Raw genomic sequence first — 27,628 nt, 5'->3', positions numbered from 1 at the left:
TTGCAAGCAAGTGTATGGAAGAAGTTTTTTCCCTTGCTATTGGAAAAAAAAAAAAAGTTTTTTTTTTTTTTTTTTTTTTTAAGATGGCATAAACATCAGTATGTCAGCTAAAGACAATGAAGCAAAGGAATCCACCTGGGAAAAGGATAAAAATTGAGGGAATAAATGGATTAGAGGAAGGTGGCAGATCACAAATTCAAAGGACACACATCAGAAATAACTGGAAGAAAAGCTATTTCACTAGAAATGGAAACAGATGCAGATAATGTAGGATGGGAGAACACTGGAAACTTAAGAAAGATGGTCTCCATGTCCTCAGTAAGAAATGAGGAAATGTCAGCTTAAGGAAATTGACAAGGGTTGTAAAAGGTGCTCTGGGAGAGAAAGCCGAGTAGGAACAGATTGGTCACAGGAGACCTGCAGGCTGGTACAGAGGCCCCAGTGAGGGTGGATCCCAGACATTTGTAGAACAATTTCATGACAACCTGATGTAGGAACTGAGAAGCCTGTTAGTGGGAATGTAATTTCATTATGCAGTTGAGATAGAAGGATAAAAACAGAAGAGGCCAAGAAGTTGTTTGTAGTTGAGGCTAGATGAAGAAGAGTTGAGGGGCTGGGGGTCTAGCTCAGTGGCAGAGCACTTGTCTTGCACATGTGAGGCACTGGGTTCAATCCTCAGAACCACATAAAAATAAATGAAATAAAGGCATGCTGTCCATCTAAAACTAAAAAAAAGTTGCAAGGGGAAAACAGGTGATGAAGGAAAAAGGGGATCCAGAGTCAGAAATAAAGAAATTGAAAATAAAGTGGTGGTCAGAGCATGAAATGTAAGAGTTAAAATTTTAAAGGAAGTTCTAGGGCTGGGGAGGTAGCTCAGTCAGTAGAGTGCTTGCCTTGTAAGCACGAGACCCTGAGTTCGATACCCAGCACTGCAAAGGAAAAAAAAAAAAGGGAAGTTCTAAGTAAATAATTGTAACATGCGATTTCCTAGTAATTGCACAATTCAACTAATTGAACTGAGTGCTTGTTGGCCAGCACTGAGGTAATGTAATAGTTGGAAATATTCATTAATCAGGTGATGTACCAAGTCCAAGTCTGGCACTGAATGAAACAGGAATGCCAAAGTTTAATATATCAAGCAAGAGGTATTTTGCCCTGACATATTCTGTTTCTCTTTCTTCCTGGCTCAGTCTATTCACTGATCTTTTTGTTGGCACACAATGACTAAGATCTTTCCATTTTAACTCATAATTTTTCCTTCCTTTTAACAAGTATTTGTTGACTGCCTAGTAAAAGCCATACATTCTGTTAGGTGTCGATGACCTGTGAATGAATAAAACAAAATACAAGTCCTCAAGGAGTTTACACTTAAGTGCAGGAAATCAGACAAATAGGCAATAATAACACAGAGTGCAATGGACCAAGTGTTTATTCCCCCTTAATTCATGCATTGAGATCCTAACCCCAAGATGATAGTATTAGGAAATATGGCCTTTGAGGGATGATTAGGTCACAGAGATTTATGAATAGGATTAGTACCCTTTTATAAAAGAGACCCTGAAGAGATCCTTTGCTCCTTCTGTCACTGAGCTACATCCCAGCTCCCCCTGCCCGTTTTTTTTTTTTTTTTTTTTTTTTTGACAAGGTTCAGCTTATTAATTTTTCCTTTACTAAATAATGCTTTTGGTGTCAAGACTAGTCTTAGGTTCTGGAGAGTTTCTCCTACTTTTTTCTGGAAGTTTAGTATTTAATTCTGTATTCCATTCCATTCTGTGTTACTACATAAGCTGTGACAGACTGAGGTGGTTTTTTTGTTTTTGTTTTTGTTTTTTTGTACCGGGGATTGAACTCCAGGGGTGTTTAACCACTGAACCATATCCCCATCCCTTTTTAAATATTTTATTTAGATACTGGGTCTCACTGAGTTGCTAAGTGCCTTGCTAAGTGGCTGAGGCTGACTTTGAAATCCTCCTACTTCAGTCTCCCTAGCTCTTCGATTACACTTGGCTTGGGGTTCACTTTTATTTTTGCCTACAGATATCCAATTGCTTTAGTGCCATTTATTGAAAAGTCTGTCTTTCCTTCTTGGAATTACTTTTGCATCTTTCATGGAGTCTAAGTAAATAATTACAACATGCAATATCCTAGTACTTGCACATATCTGTGACTTATATGACTCTGAGCTATATTCTTTCTACATTTTTTTCTCCCTTTCATAATAACCTGTGAAATAGTTGTCTCCATAATTTTATAGTTAAAAAACTTTCCCAAGAATACTTGCTCAGAGGCAGGATTCTATCCTTTCTTCCACAGAAGCTGCTTCTTATTTATCTAGCTAACTCTCATTTAGCACTTGCTATGTCTAAGAATTGTGTTAAGCTTGAGAATTAAGAGCTGAACAAGGCTCTTCACAGCAGAAAAGCCAGAATGCTTCATAGCAGAAGAGACAGCAGCTAGACTTGAAGAATGAGCACAAATCTGCACAGAAAAGGGAAGGCAGGAAGAACATTCCAGATAGGAGGGAAAGCATGAGAAAAGCCTGACAAGGGCAGAAAAGCATCAGGAAACAGCATTTTGTTAGAGCTAAAAGGAAGGAAGCAGAAGGGAATTTTCTCCTGTTGGGCTTGAGATCTATGTGGAAATTTCAATTGGCAATGACCAGCAGGCAGTTGGTCATAGGAGTCCGAAGCTCAGGAGTGAGGTCCGGACTGGACATTGAGCTTTGACAGTTGTTATAGCATAAGTGACATCGGACTGTCAGGGAGAAAGTATTAGAGTTAAAATGACAGAGTCAGGGAACATTTGAAACATCTGCACATTTAAGTGGTAAAAGAACAGAATGCTGGTTCAGGAAGTAGGAGGGGATAACAGTAGAAAGTCAGAAACCAATGGAGGTGAAAATTTCTTATTTTTTCTTTTTCTATTATGGGTAACATCTAGCATAAAAAAAGATCTTCAAAGACATGTTTCAAAACCAGTTAAAGTATTTTATCTAGAGTTATTATCAAATGTAATTTAAAAAGTTAAATATTAAAAAATGTTAACTATTCTAGGGTTTTATAATCAAGTAATTTAATAATAGTGCTAAGAATATAATATATATAGATTGAAGGAAAATTTCATTTAGATAGTTTTTTAAGAAAGCAAATGGAGTATATAACTAAAGAAACATTTTCAATTTTTAATACACAACAACTTTCACCTTCATTTTCTCATAATAATTTGAATTTTTAGTTTAAACCCAGGAACTGGTAAATCCTTCTGTCTTTGAAAACAAACAACCATGCTCAATACATTGTGATACCCTTAAATGCACAGTACCCCTGTAGTGTGTTGAATACTGTTCCCCAACCCCAAATTCATATCCACTCTTATTTGGAAATATAATCTTTGCAGTTGTAATTAGTTAAGAACCTTGATATTAAATCATCCTGGGGTTAGGGTGGTCCTTAAGTCCACTGACTGGTATCTGTTTAAGAGAAAGGAGAGCGGAGATTGGAGACAGGTACACAGAAGGCAGCAATGTGAACATGCAAACAGATATTAGATGTGTCTTCAAGTCAAAGATCTCCAAAGATTGCTGAAAACTGCTGGAAGCCAGGAGAGAGGCATCAGGTTTCTTCCTCAGCACTTCCAGAAGGAATACACTGTACTGAAACCTTGATTTTGAACTTCTGGTTTCCATAATGGTGACAGCAACATTTCCATTGTTTTAAGCCACCTAAATTGTGGTTGTAGGGAAGCTTTACATTTTCTCTATTCCTTCTGAAATTTTGATGATTGTAGTCTATGAAATAAACTGGCAATATAGACAGATTAACAGGGAAAAAAGCATATAAATTTATAAATGTGACAGCCACACCCAAAGCATAAGATTCAAAGAAAGGTCAGACAGTTGAAGCTTAAGTAACATTTTGAATGTTATTGATGCAAGTCAGAGAATGGAGGAAAATGCACTGACCTAATGTCCTGCAAAGTTCCCAGGCAGTCATCAGAAGGCCACCTGTGGTCATCTCTGTTGGGGCTGATGTCAGACCCCCATCTCTTCCTCTTGTGAAAGATCTTTCCTTGGCAAATGGGGGACAGGGCTGTCAGAGGAAGCCTGTTTGCATTCTTTGTATGCTTCTACAGATTCAAAGTTGTAACATCTCCCCTTCTGCCCCCTTCCGCCAAAGGAAAAGGACAGTTTTCTGAGCCATTTCTTTGTCTGCAGCTCCTCTGATTAACCATCTTGAAATATGCTAAAGAAGGATATTTTAGGAAGGGATCTTTTTGATCTCCCTCATAGTAATTTCTTACAGCAGCCCTAGGATACTAATACAGCTCTTATCTCTTACCATCTTCCCAGGCCCCCAAAGGTAACATTATGCTGATAATCTTTATATTGATAAAAAGATATAGATTTTTTTCAATTGGCACTTATTTGGAGAGGACAGGTTTCACACAGGTATGCCAAGAGTTATTTTTTTATTTTCCTTTTAAAAGAAGGGGTCTCTCTAAGTTGTCCAGGTTGGTCTTGAACTCCTGGGCTTAGGTGATAATACCTGTTTTGTCCTCTCAAGTAGCTGGGACTACAGATCCACACCATCTCAACTGGCAAGAGTTAGTTTTTCAGATGATCATGATAAATTCAAATACACTCTAGTTTTACTTAAATAGCTTAAATAAATTGCCAATTATTTAGACTTGTTCTGGCTGTGTAGTGTCAGTTCTCCTTCATCCTCTTCCAGTTAATGTTGATTAGCATTAATTCATTTAGTCAGTTAATATTTATTTCCTAAGATCAAACACTTGATTGCCTTGCCTAAGGGACAACTAAGATTGTGTTAAATATGTTTATCACCCTCTCTCTTTTTTTTTTTGGTAGCTCTGGGGATCAACCCAGGGCCTAGCACATGCTAGGCAAGTGCTGTGCCTCTGAGCTACACCCTCAGCTCTGATATGATGGTTCCTTAAATACTTATCAAGTATATGCTCTGGTAGACATTACTGGAATATAAGAATTCTATCACATTAGAGCTGTTTATTTAGATAATAACTGCTGTCCTTTTAAAAGTGAAGCTTGAAATAATAAACTGTTGATCACTGTTTAACATAATAAACATGATGAAAGTCTACCAATTTTCCGACCTGGTTTTAACTAGACGCTGGATTTTTGTAGCAAGTCATCTTTGGAGTTCAGTGTTTAATAGCATATCTTTTCAGAATCAGTCTACATTTTTGATTTTTAAAAATCAAATACATACACAATACATTTATTTTATTTTTATGTGGTGCTGAGGATCAAACCCAGTGCCTCACACGTTCCAGGTGAACGCTTTACCACTGAGCCACAACCCTAGCCTCCTACACTTTTATTTTTGTCTATTGAGCATCTTTGTGGTTTTCAGGCTTTAAAGTTGATCCTAATGCAATGTTGCACTTGTATAAAATTTTGTCCTTTTTATTTCTGATACATTAGGACCCTAAATATTAAATATTATTTTTAAGCTGTTGTGGCTACAAAGTCTCAAATTTTCAAGGTTTAAGTTTTGAGAAGTATCCTAATTTCAAAGTATAATTAAAATTAAAGTATCAAATAAAAGCAATAGGTAATAAAAACGTGCATTTTTATCTATTCTAAGATGAGCATTCAGAGGCCAAAATAGCCAAAGAGGAAAGAGTAGAGAGCAAAACAGGTAGGGTCTTTACTACTTCATGGGGAATATAGAATCTTTACAAATTTTTTTTTTTTTTCTTAGTGTCTAAGATTCAGAAGCAACTTCCAAGCAAACTTTTGGAACTTAATCCAATTTTTGGCATCCTCCCTCTATGAATTAATATACATGATTATATGTAAGAACTTACACCTAAAACCTAGCTTTCCAAATAAGAAGTTTCACCTGAAGCAATGGAGTCTAAATTGTTATACAAATGAGCAGAGTGAAATAATCATGCTTACTATTAAAGTTATAGTTCACTATTTTCACAAAACTGATAAGCAGTGTATTATCTTTGGATTTGTTCTTATGTAATATAATCATATATTAATTTTAATAACATATTGAACATTAACTTAAACTGGATTTCTTATGCTTGGCACTACTGAATTTGGGGTTGATAACTCTTTCACAGGGCCTGCCCTGTGATATATGAAGTGTTTAGAAGCATCCTTGGTTTCTAACCATTAGAATTCTTGCCTTTGTATTTGCAGCAACCAAATTGTCTCTGAAAGTTGCCAGATGTCCCTTTGAACAAAATTGCCCCTAGCCGGGAATCACCGATTTAAGCCCAGAAAGAGAAAGAACCATCCCCCCAATGTTTTATATTAAGATAATTTATTGATTGATTGTGGTGGATCAATCCCAGACCTTGTTCATACACTCTTATTTTGAGCAACATCCCGAGCCAAGAGCTGTTTTAAATCCTTATTCATTGCACCTGCCTCATTGTAGCTGCAGTATCTTGAATCTGTTTCTGTGGTTGCACTTACCATGCTTCATTATTATTTTAAAACATAGGGCTGTGTCCTTTCCTGTCTTTGAACTCTTCCAGGACAGGGACAATGTTTTACCTTGTTTGGATCGCAGCGGGAGTCCATTAGCCGATTGACCTTTTGTGCCGGTTAAACGTAAGGCACTTTCTCAAAGTAAGCGATTCTCTGCGGTTCATTTCTTTTTAAAGATGTGGAATACCTGTTTTGCCTTATGCCTTTCAAATATTTCAAATAAAATATTAAAAAGAAGTGACCTTACTGTGAGACTTTATGGTGATTCTACTTTGGGTAAGTGATCATTTTACACTACATATTTTGTTCTCCCACTTCTAGCCAGAATACAGTGGCAGAATAAGTAACAGAACTACTCGAAAAGAAAGATCAGGTCATTAGTTTTTAAGTTCTTTAATAATGTTGCCGAAAGCAGCGTAGGCCTGGTTAGTAAAGTTAACCAAAGTCCACTGAGGGTGCGTTCCAACTATTGCAAGACGACTTCTAGGCCGGCTCTGATGCTGGAAGACAAACACGCAGATATGTGTTAATTTTCGGGCCTTGACTTCGTTTCTTAAGAATTTAACTCCACCTCCCACGCCGGAATGGAAAAACAACGCCCCTATTCCCGCCTTCCACCTCCTCCCTTTTCCCTATGGTCTTCTCTTGTTACAGAAGTTGGGATTTTTTTCCTAGAGAGCTAGAAGAAAGGCAAGCACCAAGAGTGGAGTTATATTATTCGCTCATTTGTTCTGGTGGGACACCAGAGAGGAAATTACACTTTGTAACTGATTCTCTAGGGGAAGAGGACAAATGAATTCCTGAAAACTTCGGTGGCCGAGTTTGGCACCAGGTTTGATTGACAAGGACCGGCCTAGGGAAGGCGCGGAGGCGGGGCTGGGGTCTCGGGGCCCAGGCCGAGACAAAGAGGTTTGGGCTGCCACTGGGAGTGGAAAGACCCTTGCGGGTAACCGGCTTTTGAGCTCAAAGGGGGCATTTTCTTGAGGTCTCTTTCGCATCCGGAAGGAGGGGACCAGGCAGGAAAAAGTCCAGCGCCAAGAAGGGGAGTGGGGAGGGGGCGCCGGGCCCGAGTGGGGGTAGCGCTGCTGTCACGTGGCGGTTGCCGCCGCCGCAGGGTTGGGGCTGTTCTTCCGGGTTGGAGGCGCAGCTCCGCGGCCCGAGCCCGGGTCTGCCAGCGCGGCGTTCCCTCGCACCCGGCGGCGCGCAGCCCGCGGCCGCCCGGCCTCCCTGCCCAGGTGAGCGTGGCAGCGCTGGCGGAGAGAGCAGCATGGGCACGCGCCCAGGGCGCAGCTGGGGCAGGGGCGCGGCTGCCGGGACCACCCAGGCCCCGGCGGGGAAGGAGACCTGTCAAGGAGCAGAAGGGGGCGGGGTCGGCAGTGCCCCAGAGACAGGGTGCGCCCGCAGGCCTGAGACTTGGGGAAGCAGAACTGTGCCTTGAGGGCCCCTTTCTTATGCCTTCCTGGAGTAACATGGAAGGGAATGGGCGGTTGGATTCGGGAACTGAGTCCCCCGGGGGCAGGGCAAGGTGGCACCTGTGCAGGTGCAGATCTTGGAGCTTTGGAGAACCGCGATAGTCCGATGGGGTCATTTCGGCCACAAGGGCTCGGGGGTGGGGTGTTGAAGAGAGAGGTCAACGAGGACTTTTGATGGGGGTGCTGCTGGCGCCCCATAATTGTGCTTGAACCTTGAGGGAGTTCGGGGTGGGTACCCGACTGGGGACATGGGCGATAGCAGCAAAAGTTGTGACTATGTTAGGCGGGCTGCTGGTGGTGAGTGCAAGCTTCTGCGTGGCCAAGAGGGGCCTGGACTGGCGAGGGGGGAGAGATGGCTGAGCGGGCAGCTTGGACAAAGCTGATTCAAACTCGAGAGCAGAATGATTGTTATGCAGCTTGGGCCAATGGGCTGCGGGGAAGGTTATAAATAGCGGTCCAGGGCAGATGCTGGAGGGTGGCAGTTTAGTTGCCGAGGGAGGGGTGCGCTGATGTCGGTGGCTGTGGCACTGGTGGCTTTGGGCGAGGTCACACCGCCCTTCAGGCTAAGCTTGCCTGAGTATTGTGTCCTTGTTGGTATGTCTCGCTTTTAAAAGCATGACTTGTTTATGTTTGCAGGTGTCCTTTATTCGCCCTGTGGTGCCTGCAGTCCTTAAGAGGACTGCTGTCTGGAGTCTTGTAGCTCAGACTATTCAGAGTGGGTGGGACTTGTGTGCCTACTTTCTCTTATTTGAAATATTCCCCTCTTCTCACTCAACCCTTTTATTTGCAAAGCTTGGCTTTTTTTTTTTCCTTCCAGTTTGGGATAAAAAGTTATTGGTAGGCATGCCAAGGGTGGCTTAAACTTTGCTGATAATATCTGTTTTCCACAAGGTTACACTGACATTTCATTTTCAAAGGAAGTTTACCGAAACTGCTTGCAGAATGTGTTTATAGTTACCTAGGCTTCAGTATACCTAGCCCTAGTTATTCAGTCAAAAAATACTGAGGGATTAGGAGTGTAACTCAGTGTTGGAGCGTTTTCCTAGCATGTTCAGGAGGCCCTGGGTTCCATTCCCAATACTGCAGGAAACAGAACAACAAACACTTATTGACTTCCTCTATTTTGTGCAAAGGACTGGGCCAGAGGTAATAGCAAAGTGAATGTAACAGCTAATCAGGATATTATGTTCCTTTGATCCTCTCCACAGTCCTATGAGGTAGGTGTTATGATTATTCCCATTTTAAAGATAAGAAACTTGAGTACAGAGAGTTAAGTGACTTGCCAACCTCACACACAGTTCACCCTCACCCTTTATGTTGTCCTCTGCTGGGTTGGCTATTTGCCTTCAACAATTTGAAATCTATCAGGGGAGATAGTTACCCAAATAATTTACATGAAATGACCTCATCATGAATGCCGTACTGAAAAAAAAAATTTTTTTTTCTTTTCAACTTTGAGTTGTAAAATTTTCTTTTTATTGCTTCAAAGCCATAAAAGCACTCAGATGACAAAATAGCAGAGAACTTTAAAGTGCAGGTAGGGGAAATATGATCATTAAAATGGGGTGCAATCTCTGGAATATACAGGTCCCAGCCACTGATGAGGTAGTTCAGATATTCCCTGAATATCTTTCAGATCCATGTGTATTTAATTTAGGTTTACTGATATGGACTGCTCTTGTCAATAAAATACTTCCTGATCTCTGCTCTCTATGTTTATAACTTGAATTATGTGGACCTTTTTTGTTTTTTTGGAGAATTTGGCTTCCCAAGGCCTTGGTTGTATTGATGTCTCATGCCCTTAAGAAGGAACTGTTCAAGATCGCATTATTATTTTTCAAATAGGCAGGACAAATTTTCCAGACTCCAGGCCATGAAATAGGACTTCAGCTTTAAAATACTGTAAAATCTTATCTAATCATAGGACTTCTAGAACCTAAAACCCCCCTGGAAACCTGTTCCTTTTTATGCTTTTTCTTTTTTTAACCAGATGAGCAGAGGAGGCTCAGAGAGGTTCAGATGGAATAACCAGGGAGTGGCAAACTTGGACAATACAGGACTCTATTAGAGCCAGCTTCATTCATTTGCTGATGAAGTCTGGGAGAGCTTTGTCAATTCTGTGAGAATGGTGTTTGTTGGAGAGAAACTAGGTGGGGAGGTTGGGATAGGCTGAGGTCATTCAATAAGGGTAGGAAAAAAATCTCCCTCAAAACAAGAATTATCTTGTATTTCTTTATATCTCTAACAGTTCTTGGCATAGCTTTAATTAATTTTTTGAATGGGTGGCTGAATTTTGAATTAATTTGCTCTGCATTCTCAGCCACAAATAACCCTATGTGTGACCCATGAATGAATGAGGAGAATATTTATGGGACTTGAGAATGCTTTGAGACTGAAATGAAATGACATGTGGGAAAACCCTGTAAATGTAAAACCATCTGTTCACATGCAAAGGATTATTCATATACATTTTAAATTGTGTGCCTGAACTTATCTTGCATGCTCCCTCTTCCTTTGCTTTTTTATTTTATTTTCCTCTAGTACTTTCCCTTTCTTTTCTGAGCCCTCTTAGAGGATAGGATCACCTTCTTTGATCCATTGAAGAACTCTGGATTTGTATTACTACTTTGCCTTGTAGTGTTACTACTTGTTGATTTTCTTATCTCCAAGTGGATAACCCATTCCATTTTGATTCTATAAGTATTCCTAAGGGCAAGACCTCTGAGTAACAGGTGAAGAAATAAAACTTCATCTTAAAACACTGCAAAATCTCATCTAATCATAAAATTTTTAGAGCCTAAAAGGGCCCTGCAAACCTGCTCTCCTAAGTAGTTTTTATAGATGAGCAAACTGAGGCACGTGTTTGTTGAATTAAGGGGCATCTTATATATAAGCCCTGGCTGCACTGCTCCATTGTCAACTTTTCTTTCTGGTATTTTTTTTTTTTTTTTTTTTTTTTTAAGTTTCTTCAGGGGGTTGTGGCAGCAGTCTTCCAATTAAAAAATAAATGAAATCTCTCTTCCTCTGGAGTCTATAGAGTGTTCATAGAGTCTGTTGAGATCTGGTGCTTGGCCCCATGAGTGCCCACCTAATAGATCAGAACCTACAGGCAGAATGAGTGGATTTAGTCCTAGGTCCTTTGCTTCTTCCCTTTCTTGAAGGAAAGAAGAGATAGGTGGAGGAACATTGGGAGTGTGAGGATGGTGGGAGTGTCTTCCATGCATCCCTGGGATCTGTCAAGGAGGGCAAGAGGTAGCCAAAGAAGCCTAGTAACAACAGCAAAGACCAGTGACACTTTACTCAGCCTGGTTAGAACTGGCAAAAAGTAGCCACTTGTGACAACTACTAACAAAAATACTTTATTCCCATATTTTCAAACATAAGTCTATGTGGTAAACATGGCATGGAATTTTTCTTTCTTTTTCCTGGAGCCATATTCCACGCATGTTTACTTTTCTTCAGATGTGCACTTGGCAGATTAAGAGTTTCCAGTTCACTTAGTCAGTCTTAGTTCAGGGGATCTCACTGACTGAGCATCTAGCTACCCTGGATGGCAGTGTTTTCTTTACAACCTGGTGGCCGAATGTAAGTCAGACTTGTATAGTATTTTAGATAATTTAAGGGAAATTCAGAGGTAACTTTGATTATATACAATTTTTTGCTGCACATTGTTGCCTTAGAAGGTAAATTGCACAGATGATTTGATACAGTGTCTTTAAATTCGTCGGCTACATTAAGGATCAAATACTCTTGTGTGATTAGCTTGGAATTGAATAGTGTGTTTATGATTCCAGTTTAGTGGGAAAATGGATTTCAAGTTTTAAATACCTGAAATGGAAACAAATTTTGAAGCATCTTCTTGAAATAAAGGATTAGGCAAATAAATTCTTTGTAGATGTCTATCTATATCCATTATATTCCAAGCTCTTTAGATTAGAAATCTATGTTTCTTTATGTTAAAAAGAAACTATTGTTTTCTTTGGTACATAATCCTTTTCTTTTCTTTCCTTAGTAATTTGCCTTGAGGATTTGGAAAGTTGGGAGCTCCTATCATCATGGCGAACCTACTAAAAACAGTGGTGACTGGCTGTTCATGTCCTTTACTTAGCAATTTGGGGTCCTGTAAAGTTCTACCGGGGAAAAAGGATGTTTTACGAACATTTCATACTCATCAGGCACTGCGGTGTAAAGCCCCCGAGAAACCAGGTAAAATCTTCCTTGAGTGTTTGCTTTAAGTCATAGGTACTAATAGCTCTCCTGATGGTAGATAAAAGGAAAAGCCATACAGTTTTATAACTTGGTGCTTTTAAGTGATTATTTTAAATAAAAAACAAGTGAGTGCTGTCTTATATTTTCCAGGTGTAGAAATTCCTGATTGCCATTATTAAGAGAAGAAAAGAAAATTGAAAAAGATAAAAGATAAATCAGTTGTACCTGGGAGGCTGTTGCTCATCATATCCATTTCTCCTAGCGGCCTTCCCTTGTTTCCAATTAGTATTGAGGGTTTATACCATGTATAGCTCATCTGTGCTCAGGAATTAAGAATTAAATATTAATGTTTCCTAATTTAACAAAGAACAACTTCATCTCAGTCGCTCAGGTCAGAAACCCTGGAGTGATCCTACATCCTCTGAATAGGTAAAGGTCAGCTCTACATTGTGTCTACACTGTCTTCCTCTCAACATTCCTTGGTCCAAGTCACCACCATCTGCCCTGGACTGAAGCACCGATCTTCTAAATGGTCTCAGAGCTTTCTACCTCTGCCCTCCTACAGTCTCTTCTGCACTTTAAAAGATATAAGATCAGGTCTCTTCTCTCAAAATTCACCACTGACTTTCCAGTGCATGCAGAATAGGAGCTGAAATCTTCCAGGGTCCCACTAGGTCTTCCCTCATGTGACCCTCCCACTAGCTTCTGTTCTGCAGAATTGGCCTGAAGGAGGAGAGGCTGAGAGGGGACTGTTCTGAGTAAGCTCCCTTTCAGCAGTCTTCTCAAGACCATCCCAGGGTCTCTATTTTCCCCTCATTGACCACACTTCAGGCACGTGACCATTTATGAAGAAGACTTGGACATTTTCTTTTTTTTTTTCCCCAGATGGCAACATACCTAGCTAAAAATGGCCTCTGGTACTAAGGTAGAGGGACAGAATGGATGTTTGGAGTCAACTTTTGATATAAAAAATAATACCTTTCTTCATTTTTAAATTTGTGGGACTGCTTGTTCATTAAGGTACTCTACACTGCTGCTGAGTTTTATGTCTGCCTTAAGTAGACTTCATAGCCTCTTTCCTTGTTCTTAGATGACAAGTCACTATTTCCAGGGTACCTTTCCCTAAGAGCACCCAAATTTATCTTCAGATGCTTTTTTTTAAACTGCTATGGAAAGCCAGATTACCCAGTGTGCATAAAATAAAGTAAATAACTTGACATGAGACTTGCCCTGTGAATAAACTAATAAATTTCAAGATCTCTATTAACTGCATGTAAGATTTTTATTTAATTTCTGGTTCTTAATTATTTTCTGGTTACTTCTTTTTTTGTCCCTCAAAGATAAAAATTCTATTTTCCCCTTAATATAGTTACAGTTTACCACATAGAGAAGCATGGAAAATAATTCCAGACAGGTTTTCTCAATTGTTTCTTTTCTTACCTTTGTTCCTTTCCTCCTTTTTTTCCTTTTCTTTTTCTTCCTCCTTTTCCTTTCCCTTCTTTCCCTCTCCTCTTCTCCTCCTCTTCTGGCTTGTTCAAAGAATGATCATCTTTCTTTCTACATTGTATTTGTTATTGTATCTAACATTGTATCATTCTATCTTCATATATTAGCTAGAATTTTTTTTTATAAAGAAACATTTTCCTCGTATTAGTTAGCTTGAAATTGTACTAGAAAGGGGGAATGTTTAATTCTTTCCCATTCTTTACTATTTTCGCTAATAATCAGTTGTTTTCCTTATGTATTAGTTTCCTTTCCAAGCCTAGTGGCTTCGTATGTGGCAGAATTATACTTCAGGAAGTCAAAGTCTGAACTAGATTTCACTGGGCCTAAGGTGTTGGCAAGTCTGCATTCCTCTTTGAAGCGCTAGGGGAGGATGTTTTTGCCTTTTTTAGCTTCTGAGAACATCTGCTTTTGTTGACTTGTGGCCCTTCTTTCTACCTGCTCTTTAACTCTATTCTGCATTTTTCCACATTTAAGGAACCTTTTGATTACAGTGGAACAATTCAGATAATGCAGGATATCATTATGTGAAGACTAACTGATTAGCAACCTTAATTCCATCTGCTTCCTTAATTCCCCTTTGCCATGTGTTGTAACATACTCACAAGTGTTGGGCCTTAGGACATGAATACCTTTGGGAGGCCATTATTCTGCCTATCACATGCTATTTCTTCCCAAGTTGACCAATGAAGCTTTAAAAAAGTATTTTATTTATTGGTATCAACATGAAAACATGAATTATAACATCTTTGGATGTATTTTATTCCGTTACTATTAATTATTCTTTTTGATGCTTCAAATTTTTATAGTTGGCCTGTAGAAGCCATTTTAAGTTGGCTTCTAAATGCCTTTGACATGACTTTAGTCCTCTTTGGTAGCTTCCTTGAATTTTGACATGTAGGGCCTAGATTTGATGATAGATAAGTGAATTCTAGGTCAGAGTATGTGATTTAATTTTGTACATTAATCTGAATGTTTGCCAGCTCTCTCTCTTCCTCTCTCTCATCCAAGTAAGAATAAGCGTTTATTTACCTTTGGTTTACTGTAAAGCTTTAATGCATAAGTAGTACAGAAATCTAAGACAATGTTCATATTCAGGTAGTTTTAGGTTGACTTAGTTTCTCTAAGATCTTACTTATTCTGAATTGATAATTTGATTCATTTTTAAATCTATGAGTTTAGATTTTAAAGAGATTTCCTTAGCTTTAGTAAAACTTATAAAGAAATGGATACTCTATTTTAAAAATTGTACTTATATCTACATATTGCTTGAAACAGCAGAAGAAAGTAATATCCTTAAGCTAACACTGGCCCAAACCATATATAAATATAAGTATATATCATGTAGGATCCTTTGGTTTACAAAGAACAGAATGTTAATGGGTCATATTTTGTGATGAGGGTGTATTATATGTATTTTTGGGAAGAATGGGAGCCAGGAGACCCCTCATCTACTTCTTGGTAAAGTGGAATGTTATTTTGGATTTCATAACCTTGACTCATCTTCCCTCTTTAAATATCCACTACTGCTGTGTCTGCCATTCCTGCTGCTGACCTCCCTTTGATTGTCTCATGGCTATGCTTGTATAACTTTTATACCATTCTTCTCTTATCTCTTTTCATGAGTCTCCCATTCAGACTCTCAGGGAGAACCTGATTGGGTTGGGTGGTCAACATGAATGTCCTTGAGCAGAATTCCTGCATAAACTGTAGCTGCTGTTTTTCTGAATGTTTGCCCTATAGTTGATTATCTAAGACCCAATTGCTGATCTTTTTTCTTATCAGTTATTTGCTGAGCATGTAAGGTCCCAAGAAATCTCTGAGAAATTGCCTGTGGCCAAATTGCCAGGAAGGGGACTTTCGGTATGGCAGGCCACCTAAGTATGTAACAGGATTGCTCTTTGAAATAGTGAAACACCATGCATGGTGGCCCACACCTGTGATCCCAGTGACTTGGGAGGCTGAGACAGGAGGATTTTAAGTTTGAGGCCAGTCTCAGCAACTTAGCGAGACCCTGTCTCAAAAAAGAAAAAGGTCTGGAAATGTGGCTCAATGGTTAAGTGCCCCTGGATTCAATTTCCAGTAACAAAAAAAAATGAAAACAAACTAAAAAACACAGCAGTTTACTTTTGTCTTTCATAAAGTTTAGGACAGGGAGACTAGAATCCCCAAGTTTTAGAGTTAGCATGCTATGTAATCTCTCAACCCATCTTTTTTCCCCAACGAGTACCTTAAAGAAAGCTGGTTGATTAAATGAAATACTTAGAACATTCAGAAAAGTGGGCATAAAAATTTCTCATCATCTTTCAAAAAAAGTAAAAGGATTGTGATTATGAATCAAAAACATCGTTTTGGATAGCAACATGTGCATGCAGCATATTTTGAAGAACAGACTGCCCATTTCCATTTCCTGAAGTTTGTTGTTAAACTTTTTTTTTTTTTTTTTTTTTTTTTGCTTATTGCCTTTTTCTGTTTGTAGGAATTCCATATAAGCAACTGACTGTTGGAGTCCCCAAAGAGATTTTCCAAAATGAGAAGCGAGTGGCATTGTCTCCTGCTGGTGTCCAGGCCTTGGTTAAGCAGGGTTTTAATGTTGTCGTGGAATCGGGTGCTGGAGAGGCTTCCAAGTTCTCAGATGATCACTACAGAGCAGCCGGTGCCCAAATCCAAGGGGCAAAGGAAGTTCTGGCTTCTGATTTGGTGGTCAAAGTAATTATTTCTTTTTTTTCTCCCATTAATAGCATGCTGACTTTTGGAATTCATTTCACAGAAAAATTAAATTACTTTCTTTGGTTTTGTAGTATTTCCAATGTTCTTTCTTTTTAATTGATACATAATATTTATACATATGAGTACATATCTGTTTGTGTATGTATTTGTGGGAAATGATCAAATCAGCATAATGAGAAATTACACTCCATGGCCATCTATATTCAGGATACTCAAAGGCAAGTATTTAACTACAAGAAGATGTGGATCTCAGCCCGGGACTGAATGTACAGCGTCTGATACCTAAGAGCTTAGTATTCAGAGGGCATGACTATTCAGAGAAAGCAACTTCCAGTTGAGTGGCAAGTGGCCTCCTTACGGATTTTAAAAGAAAGTCTTGAGGAAATGTCTGATAGAAACTATATGCTAATGAACTTTAGAATTAAAATTTGAAGTAAAAAAGTCATATAAAGTGGGAGAGCCTGTATCAAGAGTCTAGTGTGGATGATAACTAGAAGTGAGCATTAAATTAAATCTTGTAGTTCCTATGACCATGGTAAGCAGTGAAATATGGATTATGGATATATGATTATCAGATTAAAATAAACTCACTTTTCAGAAGGGTATGCTTTTATATATTAATTTCTAAGAATACTCAATGATATAGATGTGTGTGTGTTCTTTTGAACATAAAGTCCACTGAATAACTTGACAGTATCTTCTTTTTTGTTTGGTACTGGGGATTGAGCTCAGGTCCTTGAGCATGCTAAGCATGAGCTGTGCCACATAGCTATACTCTCAGCCCTGATAGGATCTTATTATTTTTGACACTGAGGATTGACCCCAGGGGTGCTTAACCACTGAGTCATATCCCCAGCCTTTTTAAAATATATTTTATATATATATATATTTTAGAGACAATGTCTCGCTGAGTTGCTAAGTGCCTCACTAAGTTGCTGAGACTGGCTTTGAACTCTTGATCCTCCTGCCTCAGCGTCCTGAGCCACTGGGATTACATGCATGTGCCACCGTGTCAGGACCTCATAGTCTCTTAAGTGGTCATTTTGACGGAAGATAAAAGACCAGTTTTTATTGTAGAAAATGATAGTGAAATTTATGTATGGAGATAAATTATAATTTAGCTAAAGCTTTTAAAATTTTAGGTTTATAGGTACTTGGTGATATACTTTGATCTATATTAAAAGATTTAGGGAAAATAGAAAAATAAGTACAATCTTTTGCATCATATGTTTTAGGGGGCAAAATCTTTAGAAATGTCCTTCAACAAATAGTTATAAGAATGTACATAAATTTGGAAGTGGTTTGTTTTTCTTTTAGGGATTCATAATGTGTACAAGCATGTTAAAGTTGTGCTGAGAAATCTGTAACATAGAGACTTATATAACTTTGTACCAGCACTACTAAACTATTTGATCTGGGAGCTCTCTCTTGAGTCAAGCCTATTAATATCCTGTGGAACACATTCAGAGGAACATTCAATTGACTTGACTCATTCAGATGTCAGCAGTCTAACTGAGCATTTCACAGGAGCCAGTACAATCCATTCGGAGTTGTCCTCTAATTTTTATTAAATCTATGAATTTTCATGGAGAAAAAAGTAGACAGTATCAAAGAAGTGTTTATTTTCTGGTGCTTGGAATTGAACCCAGGGCCTTACACATGCTAGGCAAGCATTCTATCACTGAGATACTCTCCTACCCCAAACTGTGTTTTTTTTTCTGGATTTTTAGGGATTAAATTCAGGACCTTATGCATACTAAGTAGGTTCTACCACTGAGCTATATGCCTGGTCCAATGTCTTGAATCACAGGCATTACCAGGTCAACACCTGAAATGGAAATAGCAGGCAAAGGTGTCTCAACACTAACTGGAGATGATATGCTATGATAGGAAATCACTGATCCAGCATTTGTATTTAAAACATAAGTCCCAGATGCTGTTTTCTGTGTTTATTTGCCTAAAAGCTTACTGCAAACTTGGAGCTAATAAAATGTCTTAAACTTCTTAACATTGTAGCTTTCTGTTTAAGCTCAGTTCCGCAAATCTACTAGTTTGACTTGTGTTCATTTATAAATAGTCATCTGGAATTTTAAGGTGTCATAAATCTATACTGACTACCATGAGACTTAAGTTTACAACGTTCCAAAATTAGCAACTATTGAATCTTTGAACATTCAATAAAAGCTTCCTATTTAATTTGTCTTTTAATTTTATCAAAATAATAGGTTTTGGGAGGACAGGTTTGTTGTAAAACCTCCATATTATCTCACTGCTCAATAGTTAATTGTCAAACCTGACCCAATCTGTGTTTTTCCTAGGTGTGTGTGCTGTTTACTCAGAACAGTCCATAGGTCATTAGTCAGAAGATAATATATTTCTTCATGTGCCTTACCTTGCTTATTAATTTGGGCAGACACTGATGAAAGAATAACTTCTAGAATATTATTTCAATTATTGCATATTTTTTGAATTGCCCTGTTTGCTTAAAAATATGATCAATATTTTTATATTTTTATTTTCTTTGCCATGCTGGAGATAATACCCAGAGCTTTGCATATGCTAGGCACATACTCTATCACTGAGCTACATCCTCAGTCAGTATTCATATTTTTAATCTGTGGTTTGACTTTCTTTTCAGGTACGAGCCCCCATGGTTAATCCAACATTAGGTGTTCACGAAGCTGACCTTTTAAAGACATCGGGAACACTAATTAGTTTTATTTACCCAGCCCAAAATCCAGACTTGCTAAATAAACTTTCCAAAAGAAAAACTACAGTTTTGGCAATGGACCAGGTTCCAAGAGTCACAATTGCTCAGGGATATGATGCACTAAGCTCCATGGCCAACATTGCTGGGTAGGTTTATTCTTTTCCATTTCAATTGAACAAAAGCACAATGGTGATTCACAGACATTGACCCTGTAGATCTTCTCTCTTCTAGTGATGTACTTTGCAGTAATCATCGGAGATTGCAGTATTTTGAGACTGTACTTAAATTATTTTTATGACTTATTGTTTCACAGTGATCAGATTGGAAATGAACTCTAATGCACACTCCTTTTTAGTCTTCATTGGTGGAAGAGAAGTAGTATTTCTATCTACCAAAGGAAATAACTGTCAGATTATTTGTATGAGGAATACACTATATTTTGTGTGTGTATACATGCATATGTTAGGTTTAAATTGCTGTTTTCATAGGTCAAAAGTAATTGTATATTAGCAGTTTCATACGGAAAAATGCAGTACAGGTTGAATATATCTGATCTGAAAAGTTTTGACCAGAAGTGTTTCAGATTTCAGATTTTGGAATATTTTCCTATACATAATGACACAATTTGGGGCTGGGACCCAAGCCTAAAGATGAAATTCATTTATATTTCATGTATGCCTTACACACATAGCATGAAGGTAGTTTATAAAATATTTTAAATTTTTTTTTTTTTTGCATGAAACAAAGTTTATGCATTACAACTGAAAAGCCTGGGAAGGTCTTTTTCTGTCTGGGTGAAGCTGAAGGAGCTATGTATCGTGAACCTGAATTTTGACCTTACCTGTCACCTAAGGTCAGGTGTGGAATTTTCCACTTATGGTGTTATATAGTACTCAAATTTCTGGATTTTGGAACATTTTGGATTTCAGAGATCCGAATTAGGGATGTTCTATCTGAATATACATATTAGCAGATAGACCATCTCTTCATTAGGTTTTCTTTAGGTAAATTCATAAAATACTTAATGAGTAGGGAAAATGTCTATATTAAATAAAGTTTCATCTGGAGTCAAAACCCTTATTTGTGACTGAGGGCCATGTCCTCTTTATCTTCAAGGCCACCATGGTAATAAGCTTTATTTACCTCCTAGCAGTATTTCATTCCCTGGTTTTTTTTTTTTTTTAAACCTGGAATGCTATGTAGAGAAGAATTCTAAGTTCCATTCTGCTCAGAGGAATGTGACTATACTGGAGTAATCCTGCCTGCTCTGAGTGAGGGAGAGGAATTAACTGCATGAATGCAGTGTATTCCTGCAGTGTATTTCCCACTCTACCCGACAAGGTGGGAAAAATCTGGAAATGGGGTTTATGAATTCAGCTCCTCTAAGAAATTAGTAAATTATATTTTAAGTGTGAAAACTGTTAGTAGTTGACAATTTACTATTGTAAATGAGGTACCAACAAAATAAAATATTTTTGTAAAATGGTTCATAAAAAAAGACTATTATGGATAAAGCCCAAATTTATAGCCTGATGTACAAACTGAAAAATTTCTTAGGTTTTATATTTTAGGTGTACTGTATCAAGTATACCACAGGGTCTACATTGTGTTTTAGCTATTTACTTTTGATTTGAATGAGATGCCTAAAACAAAAATGACACATTAAAAAGATATTTTCTTATCTTTTTTTTTTTTTCTTTCCCACAAGGGGGATTGAACCCAGGGGCACTTAACCACTGAGTTACATCTCCAGCTCCTTTTATATTTTGAGACAGGGTCTTGATAAGTTGCTTAAGCCTCACTAAGTTGCTGAGGCTGCCTTTGAGCTCATAATCCTCCTGCCTCAGCCTTGCAAGCAGCTGGGATTACAGGTGTGTGCCACCATACCTGGCTTCTTTGTCCTTATGTAATGGGGTAAATGGATTATTTGAAGATATTGTTTGTGGTGTATATAATATGCCAAGAGACACAATAAAGTGTTTCTATATTTGTGTAGTTTGTAGAAGAATTATGCAATATGGGACTTAAATTTTTATGTAGGAAATGTGTGATATAAAGTTTCAAGTGTGCTGTTGATTCTATCATGTGAAATACATAATACATGAAAGAATCAAAACCAGAAGATGGGCGCATATAGACTGAGCTATTTGGGAGGCTGAGCAGGAGGATTCCTCAGCTGGGAAGTTTGAGACCAGCCAGTGCAACATAAGAGCCTATCTCAAAAACAAACAAACAAATAGAAACTCAATTTAAGCTGCAAAATCATTTGAGCAAAAGAAAGTATTATGAGGCAATATAAGTAAGTCCAGTAAGAGCTGAGTAGCCTTGGCTGCATTTAGGAGGGGAGGAGTACCCAGAACCATGCCTATCTCCATCCCACTCACTATGGTCCCAGTTTGTCTGAAGTTTGAACTTTTGTGGATTCATGGGACACAGTTTGAAGAATCACTTATCTTATGTCCTGAGCTGACATATGCAAAGGACATGCTGTAAAATGAATTATCTGGTGTACATACCCACATGGTGTGGAATAAATCATTATCCAACACAGACACTAACCACATTATGGTGAAGATGAGCTGCTTCCAGTTCAACTGTTCATTTGGAGCTTTTGTCAAAATGCCCAGTTTATCCCTTTTTTTTTTTCTGTTATCAACACTCTTGTACATTTTTTGGTATAATCTCATTTTTGTAATTTTCAGCATAGCAACAGAATATTTTAAAACATAATTCCAAAATTAATTTCTTCCAATGGTCTTTGGATATTTATCACATGATCTTTGAAAAGTTCTATCATTTGAATTCAGAAGTAAGACTAACAGATAAAGTAATCTCTAAAATACTATTTCCTGCTTCAGTATGATTAATTAAAAGTACAGTAGTGACCTTTTGGCTTGTTATATCAAGTACAAAATATGATCAGGGAGAGGTTTTGTTGCCAGTTAAAAGTTGGGTCTTAATGTTACAAGTGCCTTTTAAGTATAAAATGCATGAAATTTAGATCAGTGTAGTATGTCCAAATTCTCCTATTAGAGTAAGGTTGGTATACACTATTAGTTTTTATTGCACAATTTGTTTCTTTAACTGAAACACTTAAATGTATTTAATATATGACAGGCAGTCCTAACAACAGGACTCAGAGGTAGATGCTCTTTTTGTCTCCACTTTATAGATGAGGAAACCAAGAATTACATTTTCTCAAGGTTACAAAGCTAATCAGTGGTAGATCTAGGACATAAATTGAGGTTAGTTTATCTGAGAGTCCGTGCTTTCAACCATTAGAGATCAAGGGTAGTATTCTTTGTTCTCTGAGATTGGAATCTCATTATGTACATCATATGGTTAATCTAATTCTTTTATTTTAGAGTTTCCCCCTGTAGTATTTAACTATATGATGACTATGTACTATTTACATAGTCATCAAAGAAAACTTAGGCAACATAATAAAGTAAAGTATTAAGGGCATGGAGTCTCAGCATCCAAAGAAAAGCATTGCTAGCATTTTCTTGTCTTTCTTTGTTACTTTTTCTATCTCAACTGCTCTTCTGCAGTATTCTTTATGAAGGTGCTGGGTAGCTTTATGGATAAGAATGTGGCTCAGAGCCAGGCTACTTGGGTTAGGTCACTGGCTCTGACATTTACTGACTGGGTGACTTTGGGCAAGTCTTTTCATTTCTGTATCTCAGTTTCCTATCTTGTAAATAAAGGTGATGATCATACTTACCCATGGACTTGTGAAGATTAAAGGAGTGAATATGTGTGCAACACTTAGAGCTGTTCTTGACACTTTAATGCTGTATAAATGTTAGCTATTGTCTTGACAAAGCAAAATTGATAACCTGCAATAATGTAAGGCCTAAGACCTTTCATTTCATGGAATTATCCATGTATTTACTTTTTAAGGTATAAAGCTGTTGTCCTAGCGGCAAATCATTTTGGACGATTTTTTACTGGTCAGATCACAGCTGCTGGAAAAGTTCCTCCAGCTAAGGTAGGTACAACTTTGAATGATTCTACATAATACAAACTAGAAGGAAGGGTATGTATAGTCTTAAAATTAATTGTTTTTAAAGTTTTATGTATGTTAACTTTACTGCTGACTTCTGTGGAGCCTCAAAGCTGAACATTTAAGATTGCTTGAGGAAAGTGAAATTTGACTCCTTTTTGACTTACTAACTTGAACTCTTAAAAGGATTTTGGACTTGGTCTGTGGGCCTGTTCACACTAATTTTTAAAAAACTTCAAGATACTATTCAGCAAATTCTGGGTTTCCCAACATTGCAACATCTTGCAAAGAAAATATTTCTTTGGTTTCTTCGCTCCTCAATATTTGGGTCAAGAAGACAGAAAATGGGAGGTGATGTAATCAGGGCATTTGGCAGAGGGAAAAGGTGCTGCAGCTTTGAGTCCAGACTGGGAGCAGAGAGGAGCAGTTAGTGATGAGAAGCAGGGGAGGCTTGATGAAAGGACAGGAGGTTATGTTTTGATCCTTCAACTCCAGTTCCCTAAATGTTTTCATACATCCTGAGGGGAGGTATAGGAAACAGGACTTTAATTACCTGCCTGTAGAGTATAGGTTTACCTTGTGCTTCCTCCTTTTAAATAAGTCATTGTGTAAACCAGAGTGCTAATTCAAAAAAAATTTTCTAGGGAAAAAAGCCCAAAAGCAGTAGCACCTGATAACAGCTTTGTGAAATCTTGATATTTATTGCTTTGAGGAATAGGCCATGTGGAAAAAATAGCAAGTTCTTCAGTGGAGCCAAAGAACCTAGTGAGGAAGCAAAGGGCACAGATGTGGTTTGTGAAATGAGGATATTTTGACCTACTCCTTAGGATTACAAGGAAATGTCTTGCATTCAAGGTGGCCTGAAGCGCCAGGCTGTTCTGAAACTGGCTAAATACTTTGATGCACAAAATCCACAATTCAGTTTTGATTAGAACCTTTCTAGAAATATGTGGAAGTTGATAGGAAAGCTGTGAATATAAGGAGTTAAGAAGTGAAACAGAAGGCAAGAGGCTTAAACAAAGGAGTCATTCAGCTTTTAAAAGGTGGAGAAGAGATTATTAGAGTTTAAATTGCAACTTAAGGGATTTGGTTACATGTCAAGAATTGATTTCTGAAATTTAGGAATTAGTCACTAGCTGGGCTCATCCAGGTAGACTGCATGACATTTTACTTGGGTTTCTTGTAAACATAGAGGGTTTTGACTTGTGTGGAATGAACTGAAATCAATCAGTTGAGTCTTATGAAATGAGAGGCATTCTTCTAGGAGCTGGGGAATGGATTGAAGAAGACAAACTTCCCAGCCACTTAAAACTTACATTCTAGTGGGCTCACAGTGAGGACACAGCACCGCCCCCCCATATATGAGAGAGTTTTAGATATAAAGGAAATGAACCAGATGAGGTGATAGTAATGAAAACATGTGAGTCACTTGAGCTGGGGGATGGGGAGGCTCCTCCCTACATTTGAGCTGAGACCTCAAGGATGGGAAGAAAGAAACCAGGAACTTAGGATTTTAGGCGAAGAGCCAACACACATAGAGGTCCTAAGATGGGAACGACACTTGTGTGTTCTAGGAAATAAAGAAGGCCGTTGGTCTTGGAGTGTGGTGAACAAGATGGGGGTGATCCGAGATGATGTGAGAAAGGAAGGTTAGGTTGAATCATGTGGGGCCTCTCTGATAGGTCATAGGTCATATTATAAAATTTAAGTTCTCTTGAAGGTGAGGGAAATGTCTCCTTTAGGATTTAAAACAGTTATTTGGCTGTTATGGGTGAGAGCCGCTGGTATAGAGGGAAGAGAGCCGTTAGAAACTGGTTGTGCCTGGGAAGGTGGTAGCAACAGAAATGTAGAGAAAGGTGTGGACTGGGAGATTTTGGGAAGTTAAAACCAGTCGTACTTGTTGGTGGGCTGAAGGTGGGAATATGTGCAAAGGGAGGATTCAAGATGACCTCCCTATCTGGTTTGAAGAATTGTGCCCAGTTAGTAGTAACTTTTACTGAGGGGAAAGCTGAGAGGAGGATCAGGTGATACAGCTGAACCTCAGGAACATTGCTATCATGTTCTCTTGCCCTTTCCCTTTCCGTTCCTTGACTATATGTCCACACGGTGCCAGTTAGCAGTAAGTGCTTTAGTTAGATTCCATCACTTAATGGAACATAATTTTGGGAAGGTGTTTTCACTACTGTAATGCAGATGCCAAGCAGCTTGCCAAGGTCCTCCAGAACTGGGTAGTAAGGGAATTTCAACCTGAGCTCTCTGAGTCTCCTTTACTTCATCCCATGCTACAGAGAAAGAGTAAATTGCTATTGTAGTATCTACATCACTTTATTCTTAAGCAATTCTGTCTTTTAAATTGTGGGGTCTTTGACTATTTCTTTTTTTGTTAATTAAATTTTTTTTTATAGAGTCAGAATAATGGGTGACTTTATCATGTATGTGTTTCAAAGTATCTACATGTTTTGGAATGGTTAAATCTAGCTAATTAATGCATACATTACCTCACGTCATAATTGTGGTGAGATCTCTTGGCATTCATTTTATATTTTTCAAGAATACAGTGTATTGTCATTAACTGTTGTTATCTCACTATACCATAGATCTCTGAAAATTTATTGTTTGAGTGTAATCATGTATCCTTATTATTGTTTCAGGATAATTTGGTCAAGCCCTGTGACTTTTACTAATTTCATTTATTTGTATATGTTTGTTTGTCTATTAATTTATAAGTGATAGAACTTCAGTTTGGAACAGGGTTGGTGTCTGAGAGCCCTGTTTGTTCCCTCTGGTCCCCCTCTAACCCCTTTCCAATGGATGCCTCCCACTTCCCATGACAAACCATCATCAAGATCAACTGGCATGGTCTGAGACACTGCCCAGGGGTCATTGGGGCTGTTTTGACTGCCTAGAGTTCTTAAAAAGCAAAAGCACATGTGGGTATGATGGGTAGGTGGGAATTTATAAGCTTGACTGTTTCTGTGGGTGGCTTTTTTTTTTTTCTGACAGGAACAGGGAGTTGCCTTCAATGGGCTATTTGTGGGATGTGTAGCAGAACTTTTCTTCTGGAATGCCTATTCCAGACTAGAGACAACATTGTTCTTGCTTTGTTTTGTGAAGGGAGGGGAGACTTGTTTCTGAAGAATTCTTTAGTTCTCTTGGCTCCAATCCTTACGTGGTTAGGGAAATTAGTGATACTGCTTCAGATTTCAGGTGTAGTTCATTCAGAATGGTTCAGATGATATTGGGTGTTTACCAGCTGTTCTGTCCAGAAAATTTTGAGCTCAGAATAGGGGTTGGGATTGATGTTCACTAAAGTTGTGCACATCTTTGAAAGATGTTTTTGGTATTTTATGAATGCAGGAAAACCTTAGAATGTGAGAAGGCAGAGTAGTTTGAAAGCCAATTGGGGATTTTAAAAGAAGTTGCTTTTATACAGCAAGAAAGAACCTGTTCATCTTTAATCGTGTAATGCTGATTGTGCTTACATAATTTTTACGCTGAGAAACTGATTGTCCATATATGGAGGGCTGGTTATTACCACCACTGTTTATTGCAAGCCGTGTACAGGCACAGACAGTTGTTAGCTGATTATTTTTCTTAAATCAATTGATAATGAACTTAAGTGAAAACACAAGTGACTCTTCTCTTCCAGATTCTGATAGTTGGTGGTGGTGTTGCTGGACTTGCTTCTGCAGGTGCAGCAAAGTCGATGGGTGCAATTGTTCGAGGATTTGATACAAGGTAAGTGCCTTACTAATGAAGGAGTTTAAGCTGAAAACATTTTGTTTCAAATAGGGCCTATTACATTTTCCTTAGAATTTATAAATTGCAATTGTGAAACAGCTCAGTAAACTACCAATTTGAAAATGGTCTTTTTTTTTTTTTTTTTTTTTTTTGCATGTGATAATGGGGGAAAATGGTCTACTTTTTAAAAGTTAACTCAGTGAAAATGCATTCATGGAAAAAAATGACAGGTCCAATCTCAGTAAAGTAGAGGTATTAAACAAAAGAATTGAAAACTAACAACTCACAGTTCTTTTTCTGTGTGGATTAGCAATGAAACTAGAGTTACCTCTGTCCTGCTTTCCAACATGTTGCTTTGCTATGTCCTGCTTCTCTTCACAGTGCTTTTAGGCTCAGGTAGGGCATGAGCAGAGCTGTTTGTGAGTATGAAGAGGATGGCAGAAGAGACATCTTAGTGAACAGAGTGAGAGCACCCTGCCTTGAATGGATGGAAGCAGGTAGAAGACTGGGCAACACTCTCCAGGCATTTTTATCTAAAGAGTAACACTACTTGAATTATTATTATTGTTGTATTTATGCTAAGGTACCTTTTTTGAACATAAAGAGAAAGTTGAATATCTTTTTCTGATAATTTTAGAGCCCCTAGGTCAAAGTACTTGGTTACATTTCCACATTTCTCTAAAGCTGGCATAGAAACATTTTCCTAGATTGTGTTTAAAGAAAAGTTTAATTAAATTCTTTATCTCTAGAGACACTAGATATAGGATTTT

The 27,628-nt window shown here is 38.2% G+C and overlaps 1 protein-coding gene across 10 annotated transcripts in view; it reads left to right on the top strand.

Annotated features, from left to right (window-relative positions):
- Window positions 1-7,112: 7,112 nt before the first annotated feature.
- Window positions 7,113-27,628, top strand: part of NNT (nicotinamide nucleotide transhydrogenase) — a 101,481-nt gene continuing 80,965 nt past the window's right edge. For 3 of the 10 annotated variants that reach the window (XR_013764678.1, XM_079145052.1, XM_079145053.1), the window contains exons 1-6: window positions 7,114-7,319; window positions 11,972-12,165; window positions 16,151-16,380; window positions 19,040-19,257; window positions 23,015-23,102; window positions 26,767-26,855. Coding sequence is in view for 9 of the 10 variants with exons in the window: in XM_079145052.1 (XP_079001178.1) it covers window positions 12,015-12,165; window positions 16,151-16,380; window positions 19,040-19,257; window positions 23,015-23,102; window positions 26,767-26,855 (776 nt within the window). In the remaining variant the exon portion in view is untranslated. Of the gene's footprint in view, window positions 7,320-7,562; window positions 7,723-9,092; window positions 9,177-11,421; window positions 11,545-11,971; window positions 12,166-16,150; window positions 16,381-19,039; window positions 19,258-23,014; window positions 23,103-26,766; window positions 26,856-27,628 lie in introns of those variants that run through there. The other 7 variants (XM_079145054.1, XM_079145058.1, XM_079145055.1 and 4 more) reach the window with 7 other exon arrangements.

This window comes from Sciurus vulgaris (assembly GCF_902686455.1).
Source record: "Sciurus vulgaris genome assembly, chromosome: 6".
Taxonomy (NCBI): domain Eukaryota; kingdom Metazoa; phylum Chordata; class Mammalia; order Rodentia; family Sciuridae; genus Sciurus; species Sciurus vulgaris.
The sequence above is the reverse complement of the archived record's forward strand: the minus strand, read 5'-3'. Positions and strand labels throughout refer to the sequence as shown.